General features: G+C 32.5%; 1 protein-coding gene across 2 annotated transcripts in view; it reads left to right on the top strand.

Moving 5' to 3' along the window:
- Positions 1 to 15,227, top strand: part of LOC114333324 (forkhead box protein P1) — a 1,033,408-nt gene that overhangs the window by 979,713 nt on the left and 38,468 nt on the right. For both annotated transcript variants that reach the window (XM_050641264.1, XM_050641265.1), the window contains one exon: positions 7,214 to 7,362. In XM_050641264.1, the coding sequence (XP_050497221.1) occupies positions 7,214 to 7,362 (149 nt within the window). The remainder of the gene's footprint in view (positions 1 to 7,213; positions 7,363 to 15,227) is intronic.

Raw genomic sequence — 15,227 nt, 5'->3', positions numbered from 1 at the left:
TGTGTTTATTTTAATTTTATCATTTGTAAAATTATTTAACTTTTAAATTTATCATCATGCTTTCATTTCATAACTATATAATCACAATAGAATATATTTATTTTTTGTTTTATGATTTACTCTGCATATAGCCTTACAAATGAATTGTACATATTATATAAAATCGCTTCCCATATTTATTTAATAAAAATATTTTATACTGTTTTGTTTTCCGATTATCAAAACTACTCTGGAAAATCTTGTTGTGCATATACGAGTAATTGACCATGTCCGGAAGCTGGAATTTATTATTTTTTTAATATACATACTTTGAATTTATTTATTTCACTTTAGGAAATGTTTGCGAAGGTGTAAATTCGTAATAAAAAGTTAAATATTGTCAAATAAGTGGTTTGGTTAATTACTACACCAAGTACCAATTACAACCCATACATGTAAAAAAAATCGCTCTAGAAAGTATTTTGGTTAGCACAAGCTTAATTACTTAAACTCAGCAACCTCACTGAACATTTGGATATTTTAAGTGTTGGAACAATGCAGTTTATGAAGATGTCCACATATATTAGGGGTACATAACAGGATTTCGAACTCTCAGTAATATCTGTATCATCTCTGTACAATGGCAAACTAGACAGACAACAATATAACAGACCATTTCTTCTGCAAAAGCAGAGAAGACGGTTAGCCATATTGTTCGCAACTGCAGGGTAATCAATGTAGCACTTGTGGACTAAAATTAGATGCGGAGTACACACAAATCAAAAGTCAATCAATATATTGGAACATGGAATGTTCAGGGAATGATCCAAAACCCTGGAAAGCTACCGGCAAATAATTGAAAAAGAAGTGGTTAACCACAATCTTTCAGTATTGAGACTTTCAAAAATTCACTGGATGGTGCAAGTATAAATGGGGTCGCAATAATTGTATCCTCCAAAATAAACGACTGCGTAAAGGGATATGATGCTGTCGAGGACAGAATAATATCCATTAGAATGCGAATATCCACCAATACTCTACACCTTATACAGATATATCCTACAACAGCTGCACAAGATAAAGACATTGACAGATTCTATGGTCGTCTAGAAGAAACTATTAGCGCTATACCCAATCGTGATCTAGTCATAACCGTGGTTTAATATTAGTAACCCGGTCTATATAGACATTTGGAATAACAAAAATTGCCGGAGAGCCAAGTGTAGAGCTAGGGTATACCATAAAAAATAAAGTTTTAAAAGTCCCCATCGATCCCATGTGTGCAACAAAAGTTATTCGGGGTCAAAGGTCAAAATTTGAGATTTCTTGGATTTTTTTCGAAAACGGTAAGTTTTATCAAAAAAGAACCTTAAACCAAAATTGTAGATCTTAAAATTCTCTACAGAAATAGTCCTTACAATTTTTTTCCTAAGAGTTACCATTCCTGAGATATCGCGATTCGAAAAGTCACATTATATATGATATGCCCATGTTTCCACACCACCTGTGAGGTAGTGTACTCGGCGCGTTTTTTTTAACCGTGGTTTTTCCTGTAGGCCTACTCCACTAACTGTTTTGACAATTTTAGGATAATTTAAGGAAACAATACCGGTCAAGTTCTAGATATTAAAATGTTGAATGGGTTCTAGATATTACCTTATTATTGATATTGATTATTGATATTGCTATTGATTATTAGGTTAACTATTGTTTTGATGTTTTTAGATATTTTAATTAGATTCATATTCTTGAAAGTCAACTTCAACAGTCAAGTCTTCTTCGATTTCATCTTCTTCCACTTCCTCTTGTTGGATGTTTAAAAATTGTTCAAATGTGACTGAGTCATTGGTCTCTTCATTAAAATCACAGGAGTCTTCCTCTGTTGTACTAAACTGGACATTTGAGCAAGACTGACCTTGGCAGTTGGTACACGCTAGAGAACACAGCAACCCGACTTTTTTACATCCACATTTTTGGCACTACAACCTTTTTTGCCATTGCAAAAAATAGTGTTAAGGTGTTTTTCTGGAGCAGGTGGGAGTAAGGTTTTAATCGGTTCCAGAGTATTATCTATTAATTTCCAACCCCAGTCTTCTGGATTCAGGTCATTGTCTAGCCATGTTTGAACTTGATAATATACTCGATACAAATGTTGAAAAGCAGATGCTGATGTTGGAGGAAGACATGATAGTTGTACTTGTTTCTTGTTTCGCGTATTTTATACAAAAGTTAAGTATCGGTATTTATCAAGACACCTAATTTTTTTTTGAGCTCCATAAACCGCAAGAAGAAAGCGAATTCCTTCCGTAATTATTGTTTGCGGTGTGGAATCAAGTTCTCTAAAAACTTTACAGCAGTCAGTCAAATCTTTTTTTTTCGAATAATTTAAGTACTGACGTTTTGCCCCTTCTGTACATTGCTGACGTAGAGTCGCAGCCGGTTATCGCATGTAAAAATAAAATGTACTTTTGGCATTTGGGATAAGTTGTTAAACTTTTCGGAGAATATATCTCTGTTCGCTGTTGAGCCCTTCCAGGTTTCAGAAAATAAATAACTTTATCTACTAGAGTCCTTGCAGTAAGCAGTACTAACAAATCAACATCTTCACCAACTACAATTGTTGTGTTTGTTGCCTTAAATTTTTCAATTGCTGTCTTAATTATAAGGACATCTGCGTCATTTTTAGCTTGTTTCGCTTCAATATTCGCAGCTGTTAATTTGTCAGTTAACATGGAAATGAAACGAGATTTATTATTAATGTTAGCGAAAAATTGTTGTTGGTTCGCTGGTACTGTTGTTTACAATAGACAATCTGTTCTTTTTTAAACAATGGTATAGTCAAATGTTTTTCAAGGCCACGTGTATAGAGGAAATTTAGTTTGGGACTGATTATCTTTGGAAAAAATATTTTCAGAATAGTATAATATTTGTATAAACGAGACACAAATAGGCATTTATACTTGTCTTAAGTGCCACATTATGTATATACGTGGCTTATGTGCATATAATGTATAAAGTAACTTTTAAAATCGCGATATCTCAGGAATGGTAACTCTTAGGAAAAAAATTGTAAGGACTATTTTTGTAGCGAATGTTACCGTTTTCGAGAAAAATCCAAAAAATCTCTAATTTTGACCTTTGACCCCGAATAGCTTTTGTTGCACACATGGGATCGATGGGGACTTTTAAAACTTTATTTGTTATGGTAAACTCTAGCTCTCCACCAAAATTTGGCTCTCCGGCAATTTTTGTTATTTGCCAACTATTTTGATGTCTAAATTGACCGGATTATAACGCCAAAGTAGGAAAGTATTAAAGGCGTGTTGGTCATCAATGGACTGGGGTAGAGAAATGTAAGGAGTAGGGGTGACCGCCTTGTGGAATTCTGCGTAGAGCTTCATCATGCATCAGCGCCTACTACGTAGATTTTACACGTAGCTTAGCCGATTGACGAACAAAAATTAAAATAGTTTATACCCTAATACGATGAAGATGGAAATCCTCGGGCATCAGCTAAAAGGCGACCCCTAAGAAAAATTATGTTCCTAAATTCTTCCAAAGTTCAAAAAGCAATGAATTTTAACAAGACTAAGAAGAACACTTGTCTTTAGATCAAGTAGATAGTGATCCTGAAAACACTTGGATCTATGTTAAACAGAAAATAATCGAAAACTGCAAAAGACCATACGACACCCGTGTTCACAAACCATAAGCCATGGGTAATTGATGACACTTGCACTCTTATTCAACACAAAATAAAAACATAAAACTAGATTTGGAACAAAAGATAAATACAGAGCGTTATCGAAAGAAATAAGAAGACAATGCAGCAAAGACAAAGCGGATTATATATCCCAAATATGTAGAGAAATAGAAGGACATTGTTGTCAGAATAAACGAAGAGATTTATTTCAAAAGGTCAAAATCCTTACCAACAAGTATAAGCCTCAAACGTGGTCTGTGATGGATAAAGAAGATAATCTAAAAACCGATAATGACGAAATATTGGAAACGTGGCGAAACTATTGTAGTGAGTTATCTAGAAATAACGAGACAACAGCAGAAAATCTATGGCCCTTCTACTCTCCTAGATAATCTACTGTCCTGTTCTCTGAAGTAAAAGATACAACTAAATCGCCAAAGAGAAATAACTCCCCAGGAATTTACATCATACAAGGAGAAATGCTGGAGTCACTAGGTGAGAAAGAATTATGATCTATGCTACCTGTGTCGTTATTTGGAATTCATGAAAGTGACCTTCTGATTGGTATACCTAAATATATTCCACTACATACAAAAGGAGTCACTACCAGATGTGAAAAGTACTCTACATTGTCACTAATAACACGAACCAGTAAAATCTTCTTGCATATCATCAAACGTTTGTAGAGGTTAAGCAGGGTTTATAGAGGAAAAAGGTTTATGTGAGCAAATACTGATCCTGAGACAATTCATTGAAAAGTCGAGAGAATTTCAAGTACATATGCTTTGTTGACTACCAGAAGGCATTCGATTGTGTAAGATGGATAAATCTTTGGCCCATTTTAATAGAAGTTGGTACCAGTCCAACATGGCAACAGTACGACTAGATCACGGGTTCTCAAGACAATTCAGAGCAGAGAAAGGTATAGACAAGAATGCGTTTTATCACCTGACTTCTTCAACATTTATGGTGAACATGTCATGAGGATGGTTTTAGAAGGATGGAGTGTAGAGGTGGAGTAACGATGGCTGGTAGGAAAATTTACACTTAAAACTTTTCTCATGACACTATACTATAGCAGCAAATTAACAAGAAATGGGATATCTCCTGTGAAGAGTTAAGTTGGAAACCATTAAATTTGGTCTTCAAAATTAATAAAGAAACAAAAGGAGACGAAAATAATGGTGATAAGACATATTTAACATCCTTCAGCTAGGAGTATCAGATAGTAGACAGCTTCTATTATCTCGGATCTTAAATAACTCATAATGGCCACTGACAGAAAGAGATAAAAGCTCTTTCAGGTCGCACTGTGAAAAGGCCAAACGACCATTTAAGACACAGAATCGACAAGATAAAAAAACTGTTTGGACTTATAAACCTACATGAAGATAACTAGTGTTAATTCGAGATACATGTGTTGAACGAACAGTACAATTGAATAACCTCGTAGATTTTCATACTTAATATTGGAATTTTATTTTTTCACTATGATCGATTAACTTGAGGTTTACCTCGTTCTTCATTCAAGCGTTTGCAGAAAATAACTTAACAGATTATGTTGTACAATACCCTCATTTTATGCCATTACAGTACTTATAATAATAAATATTTCTCAAGTGTAATATATTATTTTTTGAAAGTAATTTTTGCTTTGTTACAATTCGTTCGTTTTTTTTTTATTTTCAGGTTTAATGTAAATTTAACTATTGAAGTAAAATTATTTAGCCATTAATGTAATTTAGATAATAATATATTGCTATAAATTATCCGTGACAAGACATCTCGTAACGCGGCATTTCGTAATCACACAACTGATAACGGATAATTCGTAGCGCCATCAGTTTCTAACGGCGACAATTCGTAACTAGCACAATTCGTAACGTCGAAATTGAATTACATGTTCTGCTTATTTTCAACTTATTTTTAACTAACTTTTATTTCAGTTGCAATTGAAATTACGCTTTCAATTTAACGAACCAGCATCAGGATAAACATTTTTGACACATTTTATAATTTGTGGAGAAATGTATTTTTAAAATTATGTAAAACAAATGAAGGGTAAAAGGGGAAAAACGATGAATATTATGTAACTTTGTTTTTCATTTTACCGAAAATGCTTACAGAGAGATTCATCGTTCTTTCCCCTGACCCTTCAAATATAATCTAGTAATATAAATTTTATTAATTATGATAGTAAATACATTATTATTAAACTGTGTTTATTTGTTTCATTATTTTTAAACTTTTTTCTTTAGTTCAATCGCTTGTTTCAAATTTTAAGACGTTAATTTGACTGCCTTTTCTTCAATGCAAATGAATGAAAATTTGCAGACATATGCATTCGCGGGAACAATACACGAATAGTCAATAATTGTTTTTATGTTTATTATTTGTTTAAATAAAAAAACGATTTTAATGGAAAATGCTTAATTCTCTTGTTTTTTACAATGAATAAACTTGAAACTTTTACAGGTTGTAGCTAATTATATAAACTATACATAATTTCACTTTTTACGTTAATTGTTTACGTTATGCTTCATAAATAAACAATAAAGTTTCCAATTTTTTGCCAATTCCGACTTCTTTTCATGTTTGTACATCATATGTTTTAAACATATATTTTAATAAACACGACGATATATTTTAATAAACACGACGATATATTTTAATGTTTGAAAAGTGCAAGAATAAAAAGTAAAAAAAAAACATGAAAAAAAAATTTAAGAAATGCTTTTCTTTAGTTACAAATGACCAAAATTCAAAAAGATTATAAAAAAAATCAACCAAAATGCAAAAAATAAAAAAATCAAACTCGAAGGATTATTCGAAAAAACTGTTAGACAGATCAAAATTACAAAAATCTCACACATTCGTTAAAAAATTGAAAAAATCTAACACATATCTAACACATCTAAACCGTTTATTCGATGAAGACTCGCGGACGCGCCCCACGCTTTTCTTTAACGAATGTGTTAGATTTTTTCTATTTTTTAACGAATGTGTGAGATTTTTGTATATTAATTCTGTTTAACAGTCTAATCATTATTTTTATTTTTTGCTTTTTAGTTGCCTTTTTTAATTTTTTTTTGAATTTTAGTCACTCGTAACTAAAGAAAAGCGTTTCTTAAAAAAAATGTTTTCATGTGTTTTATTCATAGTGTTAATTTAAAATAAAAAATTGAGAAAAAATTCTCTAGTTATCATATTAACAAGAATATATGCAAAGATATGTGTAAAATATATTTAAAAAGAAGTGCTCTTTAAAGAGTACCATTACTTTTAGTATAAGAATGTATGCAAAACGCGTTTTTGTAAAGGAGTGACGAACTGTCGCCGTTACGAACTGACGGCGTTACGAATTGTACGGTATCATCTGTGGGGTTACGAACTGTGGCGTTACGAGATGTCATGGAACAAAAAATATCTGTTCATTGTAAGGTTGTATCAGTTGTTGTAAATATGGCGTTGCTTGCACAATCCCGCCTGTGGCGCCATTTTTTTATTTGGCGGTGTTTAATTTGTTGTTAGAACGCAGTACGACACAACCTATCGCTCCACAAATGTTTCATGCGTGTGGAGAACGTAAAGGGTGCAGTTTGGACAGTGGATGAAGTCGAATTCTACAAGAGAAGGCCCCAGAGATGCTCATCGGGTCCTCTGACCCAACCAGTCGTCGGGTACGTCATCCAGGGTCCAACAATTTCACCTTTGTACATTGTGTGTTTTGTGATTTTTATATATCTTTTTCTAATCTATTTTTACATCTTTTTATATAATAATTTTTGAATATTTATTTTATTAACAAAAGGTGTCTTCAGCTCGACAAATATACACTGATTTAATAGCAATAAAGTCTCCAAAAGAAAGTTTCTAAATTAAAGTTTTTAACCTTTTTCATATTTAAATATTAATATTAACATTTTTATTCACACAAATTACCATTTTACCTTTAAATCACCATTCTTATCGTAGTTTTAGCAGTTTTATTTTTCTTTTTCTGAAGCTGGAAATTTTCTTTTGACAAATTTCTGTTTAATATTTGATATCAATTTATTTAAATAATAACTTTTCGAATTAAGGATTTTTTTTGCATAACCTTAAATATTTTTTTACATGATCAATTTATAAATGGTAATATGAATTACAATACTTGAAGGAAAAACATATTTAGAATTCATTTTTTGCATAATATAATGGAGTCAATATTTATAAAATTACTAGTATCACTAGCACTTTAAGCAAATGATATCAAAGTATGTTTCCATTACCAGATGTATATTACGTATGTTGATTATATTGTCCATTGTAGAATTTTTGATAATAAAGTGTATATTTGAAGAAGCAAGAGCTAGAAGGTATCTCAGGTGTGTGGCTTGTGTGGTGTGAATGTGGGAGTGTATAGCCGGTTCAGTAACCGCATGTCCTTAAGCCGCTGGCTTGGGCGACTAACAGGAAACCACCAGGCGTCAGCGCGAGTACCAAATCATCGAAGGTATATAATGTATAAGCACAAGTGTCGCCAAAAAATCTTACCTTGGCCTTACTTGATTTGTATCTTTCTCTTTCTTGGGTCTGCGTGTGTAGAATGCGATTCGCACCAATCTGTCACTCCACAAGTGTTTTGTGCGCTACGAAGACGACTTTGGGTCTTTCTGGATGGTGGACGATGCGGAATTCGTGAAGCGCCGCCACCTATCTCGTGGTCGGCCGCGGAAATATGACCCAACCCCATCACCCACTCCACCCCACTGCGCACAGTAAGCACCTTTTCAAGACGTCGTTATTATGACGTCACCGTACCGTACCTGCCGTCGTGTGCTGCTGTCTGCTCGGCTCTCGGCTCTATAGGCTCTAGCTCAGGCTCGGCTTGGCTCGCGCTGCTTAGATGCTTACAGTAACACACCACTGCTCCTTCTATGTAAACAAAACAAAAAAATATACTTATCACACTTTTTTATTGATTACATTTTATAAATCATTAGTTTAGAAAAAAATATTATTAACTTCAGCGACTAAGATACTTAGTTTTAATATAACTAATATATTTATTTATAGTTTGTTACATCTCGTCAGTATGATACCGATATTAAATTATTTTTGTTAATAATTTTCATATTTCTGTCATTTATTGGCTTTTCCTTTAATACATAAATCGAAAGAAGTTCCTCTTTTAGCCACAATGTTTATTTTTCCGTACTTACTGGTAAAGCCTCTAGTCTTTATAAAAATTTGTTGTGTATAGTACAGGGTTATTATGGATTTAATAATATCTTTATTATAGCATTTTTGGCTTTACGAATATCACCATCAAAAGTTTTTCGGCGATATTCTGGAACAATCCAGATGACGTTGGTTCTTCTTAGCTGATGATTAATATACGAAATAATGTAAGGTAATTTTTGTATTTGGCCTTCCTTTTTTCTGAATATTCCAATATTACTTTACGGTCATGAACTCTTTCACTATTTTTTTTTAGATTTGTATTCTAATACGCAGATCATTATGTGTCTAACATTCAAAGGTAAATTTAGATTTGGATATAAAAAAAAATTCTATCTCTCGTTTATTACAGTTCATCAAATTGTTCGAAAGCTTTTTTATCGATAATCTTAATTATTTTCTTAGTCTGGATTTGCCATTGACTGGCTATTTCTGAACCTCGTTTTCTGTATGTTCATAAAATGGTTCTTGGCCTACAGAGGTTTTTCTCGAGCTTTGTTTTGACAAAAAATCTGCTCGTTCATTCCCATGCACCGCTTCATGACCCGGCACCTATTTTAAAGACACATTATTATCTTTTGAAAAGTTTTTGAGGAGATCTTTGCAGTTCCTCAGCAGTTTTAATTTGGTGGGTGGATTCCATACTGTCAGAATAGTCGCTTTGCTATCTGTATAAATATAATTTCCCTTCGCTTTGGGGTCTCCATACTTGTTTTCATTAATCCAGGCCACCACAGCAAAATTTTCAGCCTGTAACACTGTTGTATAATGACCTAGGCTGTACAATTTATAGGCATTACATGCCTGCCCAAAGACTCCTGATCTAGTATCATGGGCAGTTTTATATCCATATTTTTCTTCTTCTTCTTTTAGTGCCGACTCCACTAATAAAGGTTGCCATCATCATCAACCCGTACTCGTCCACTGCTGGACATAGGTCTCCCTCATCTCTTTCCATCTTTCTCTGTTTTGTGCGGCTTGCATCCAGTTGCCTACAATACGCTTCTGATCGTCAGCCCATCTGGTTGGTGGTCGTCCTCTGCTCCGTAGTGCTTCTTCTCGTGGCCTCCACTCGACAATACGTTTTGTCCACTTTTCTGAAAGCGTCTGTGTGTTTTATCCGGTCCAGTCGCGAATGTCTTTCAGCCAGGATATTTGTCGTCTATCAGGACCCATTTTTTCTTCGATTTTACCCTTCATAATCAGCTGTAATAGCTCGTACTTATCATTTCTAAGTGTGTGCCCCAAATATGCTGTTTTTCTCTTTTTAATGGTGGTCAAAAGTTTGCTGTCTCTTCCCATTCTGTGTAACACCATTTCGTTCGTAATGTGATCGATCTACGGTATTTTCAAAATTCTCCTGAAAAGCCACATGTTCTCTCAAAAGATTCTAGCTTTCTCATTACGTCAACATTAAGAGTGCAAGCTTCGACACCATAAAGAAGAATAGAGTGGATATAACATTTTACCATCCGATATCGGATTTGCAGATTGAGTCTTTGTTTACTCAAAAATTTTCTCATCCTGCTCTTGATTGCTCTATTCTTGACCGAATTTCTGATTTCGGATTTAGATCTTCCGTAATCCAGACTAGTAAGTATTTCATTTTGTCCACTAATTCGATATCTTCATTTTTTATCTGGATCCTTGTTATGACTTTTTTAACTATTTAGAATGGGAAATAAGCCATAATATTATTAAAAAATGATTTTTATTAACGTTTCGACGCCCAAATCGGGTGCCGTTGTCAAAATATGAGATCTCTAACGCGAGAATTTTAATGTCACCGTTGCATGTGGTTGTCTTTTTAAAGACAGATCACATGCTATGATTTTTTTGTGACGGATATTCTTGAGTTGGGGTTGATTTCATGTAATCGAATGAACTATCTTTCAGTAAAGTCGTCCCAGGAACGCAACTCATAAATATTGGCAATATCATTTTAAAGTCTTCTACTTTAAAATGTATCATATGTATCTGAATTGCCGATATAAATGAGTCAAATTAAATAAATTATTAGAAGAATTTTTTTTTACTAAACAACAACATTTTTGTTTATATTAATAGTATTTTGTATTTTGACAACGGCACCCGATTTGGGCGTCGAAACGTTAATAAAAATCATTTTTTAATAATATTGTGGCTTATTTCCCATTCTAAATAGTTAAAATTGTAAAAATGCCACAAGAAAATAGCTTCAGAACAACCTTGTTATGACTTTACCCCTCTTGCTGATCACCATGGTTTTTGTTTTTTTTTTTTTGTTTATTGTTAGACCAAACTGTTCCCTAGTATCACAAATTGTGTTTAGAAGCGTCTGCAAGTCTTTCTCACTTTCAGCGATAATGACTGTATCGTCGGCATAACCAATATTATTTATATTTGCACCATTTATCTTTATCCCTTTGTGCTGTTTTCAAGTGCTTGTATAAATAACTCTTCATAGTGAATTATATCCCATCAAAGTGAACCATATTAAGTCCCCATTAATATTTGGGACTTTTTGGTCGCTAGAGGATATAATTGCGTTAAACTTCTTAGTCTTAGTGAAGATTAGTTCTGGTATCATCGTATATGAGTTCATCAAAAAGATGGATTCCTCAACTATAGTCCTAGTAATATTTGTGTGACGTTTCAATAAATGATTGGATCTCCAAGTATTGTTTGCTTTAAATCTCAGAATGGTCAAAAAGGCTACCGTCAAAATATATAAATCCAGCGGAGGGAAACCTGTGATAGCATCTTAAGATGCTGTTCCTATATTATTCAAAGCTCCTGTTATATTTACAATATATCTACGTGGTGAGATAGGTTGCAAAAGATTGCAAAGCCGCCTTTTTCCACCAAGGTACTGAACCATAAGTAACTGTTGGTCGTATCACTGATGTGTATAAACAACAGATTATATCTTTAGTTCCAACCTTCAGGTTTTACCTACAACTGGTCTGCAGTTCCAAAAGGGACGTTTAGCCCTGTTGGTTATATTGTTAATGTGAGTGCTCCATTTAAGTACGCAATCCAGGATTGCCCCTACTGCCTAGATTCTTGATTTCACTGGTTTTTTCTAGTTCCTCCCCAAATAATTTCAGCTCACTCAGTTCAGTAAGCTTCCTCTTATTTTAATTTTCAGTTACATCTTCCTTAACAAATATTTCAACCCACGTTTTTCGAGTTAACCATTTCTATGATCAATGTAGTACTTGTGGCCATATATCTTCAAATTTTTTTCGAAACTTTGGTTTCTCATAACTTTTCATCTTTTGGTTTTCTTGTTAACGCTACTAGACAATATGTTTTAATCAAATAAAACCATATTGTTGAAACAGTTGCGCTATATTTTTTATACATTACATATTTCACTATGTTGTGGTTTTTTCAAATATTAAGGTACAGTAAAGCCAAAACCGATAAAATGTCTTAATAAATAAATAAACAATGATACGAGAAAAAGTAAATAATATTGATGCATTTTTGTTTTTGTCTGTGTTTAATACTTCGTTCCAAATAGTTATATAGCTCTTCAAAGTTAGTAAACATATTTATTATCAGTACCTTAACATACTACGAAGAAACCACAGCATGATGAAACATGTCATGAATAAGAAAATACAAGGAAAAAATTCCAAAGGTATATTTTGAATTTCTTTATTTTTGATAATAATTTATCTTATTTGATGCATTTCTTGTTACAAATCTCATAGTTAATCGAATAATTGTTTGACTATGGTGGGCCAGATTTACCAGTAAGTACAGTAAAAGTTAGATTGTGCTAATATTTTCATTGCAAAGTAAAGTACACAATTCCCATGATTAGTAGTTAATATTGAAGTAAATTAATATTTAAATACATAAAAGTAAATAAAATATGAAGTCAAATGTTCTAAATTTTTGTAGATATACTATTAGGATCACGAGAAATTTGGTTGTTTCACATATTGCAAATCATACGATAAATGGTTTACAATGAATGGAATTTTTTAGTTTTATATAGAACTAAAAAAAGTATACAGGAAAACTGTATGGTACTGTAGACTGTAGACAGATACAAAATTTGAATACTCCGTACACAATAAAAGAAAAGTTTATACACACTTATTTTTTTTTCTTTTCTCTTAAAACCGCTTTACACCAACAATAAATTGATGAAAAAGTTGACCAACTTCTTCACGGTCAAATTTGACATGTACAAAACACAATTTTACATAAAATTTTGTCGTGAATAAAAATAAAATGAAGAAATTTGGCGAAATAAAACATCTCCTATAATAGAACATGTCCTATTTCGTCAAATTCCTTCATTTTCTTTTGATTCACGGTAAAATGTGCTTTGTACTACAAACCATACATTTTGTACATTATGTCAAATTTGACCTTGAAGTTGGTCAATTTCTTCATCAATTTATTGTTGGTGTAAAGCGGGTTTAAAAGAAACATTTATATGATATTCTGCAACCATATTTACTGCTCACATAGGAATACTCGTACCAGCTATCTACGAGTTTCATTAATATTCAGCTCAGCTGGGTGCTATTTTTGGAGGTGTGAAATAACATAAACAAGAGATTATTTCATAAAACAGGAGATTATTTCATAAAACAGGAGATTCCTTGTTTATGGAATTGCACACCTCCAACAGTAGCACCCCGCTGAGCTAAATATTAATGAGTTTCTTAGATAGCTTTGTACTACTTTACTACATTGTAGCCCTAATCATGGGAATTATTTGTACATTAATAAGTTATTTACAAAGAAGGATCAGTCCGTTCAACCTTAAACAGATCTCAATAATTTTAATTGCCGCTTTAGTTTATTGGTATTAGATAGATTGGACATATACATAGACGCTTATTATTTGTTTTAAATTAATTTTATTCAGATCGTTTAAATGTAGAGTCCCGATGCAAGACACAGACACAACACGTTAACGCTTTTGCTTGTCTTCAACCTGCATGATACCTTTCCTAAAATGTTTAAACTAATAGATATGTATATAAATCTCTCAACAATATTTGGCTTGAAGTTCTTGTTTTATCAAAGGATTTATCTTGTTTTTGATGAACAACCTGAGAATCCTATACTTTGGGTAGTGTCTTGTTAGTCTTTTGTAACGTTTTAACTTTTAACGTTTCGATCGTTTTTTTTAATTTTAAAATAATGTTATTTTCTTATCATAGTTTTGCTCTGTAATTATACAGGGTGTTTCTAAATAAGTATGACAACCTTTAAGGGGTAATTCTGCATGAAAAAATAATGATTTTCGTTCGACAAATGTATGTCCGCAAATGCTTCGTTTCCGAGATAGGGGGTGTTTAAATTTTTCTTACAAACTGACGATTTATTTATGGCTCTAAAACCGGTTGAGATATGCAAATGAAAGTTAGTGAGTTTTAAGAGGTAGTTATTGCGCATTTTTTGACATACAATTAATAATTTTATAGTTATCATTGGCGTGCATACGGGTAATGGCCTGAATTAAAAAAATTGTACGCCAGTGAGATATTTGAAACTAAAAGCCATATTTGAATTCCTCGTTCAATTTGCGACAAAAAATATATCTTCCCTTTTTTTTAATATAAGGCGTCGTTTTTATGCAAAAATATAAAATATGTTAAAGCTTACAAAGTATTCGAAGTAAGTTTTCATATTGCATGGAAAATACTTTGTAAATGTTAAGATATCTTATTGTTTGCATAAAAACGACGCCTCTTATGAAAAAAAAGCAAAAAATATGTTTTATCATTAATTAAACGAGGGGTTTAAAAATAATTTTTAATTGGAAATATCTCAATGGCGTACTATTTTTTTCTTTAAAAAATTCAGACCATTACCCGTATGTACGCCAATATTCAATATAAAATTTTTAATTGTATATCAAACAATGCGCAATAACTACCTCTTAAAACTCACCAAATTTCATTTGCATAACTCAACCGGTTTTAGAGCAATAAATGAATTTTCGGTTTTTAAGCCAAATTTCAACACCCTGTATCTTGGAAACTAAGCATTTGCGGACATATGTTTATAGAACAAAATGTCATTATTTTTTCATGTAGAATTACCCTTTAAGTTTGTCACACTTATTTAGAAACACCCTATTTGTAAACAGATAGTTTCTCGTTATGGAGTATTATTATTATTAGTTATCTTTTAATTGATCATGTTGGTATTTACTTTCTAAATATAAAGGATATATTCATACGTATAGTTATATGCAAACATGTTTTGTTATGACTTATATTTTTTCTTTTACTAGGTTCTTAGGTGTTGTTATTTAGATTTACTTTTGACATAGTTCTCCAATATCAACCGACGAAACTTCTGA

Source organism: Diabrotica virgifera, chromosome 10, assembly GCF_917563875.1.
Source record: "Diabrotica virgifera virgifera chromosome 10, PGI_DIABVI_V3a".
Classification (NCBI taxonomy): domain Eukaryota; kingdom Metazoa; phylum Arthropoda; class Insecta; order Coleoptera; family Chrysomelidae; genus Diabrotica; species Diabrotica virgifera.
This window is presented reverse-complemented; position numbering and strand designations above follow the sequence as displayed.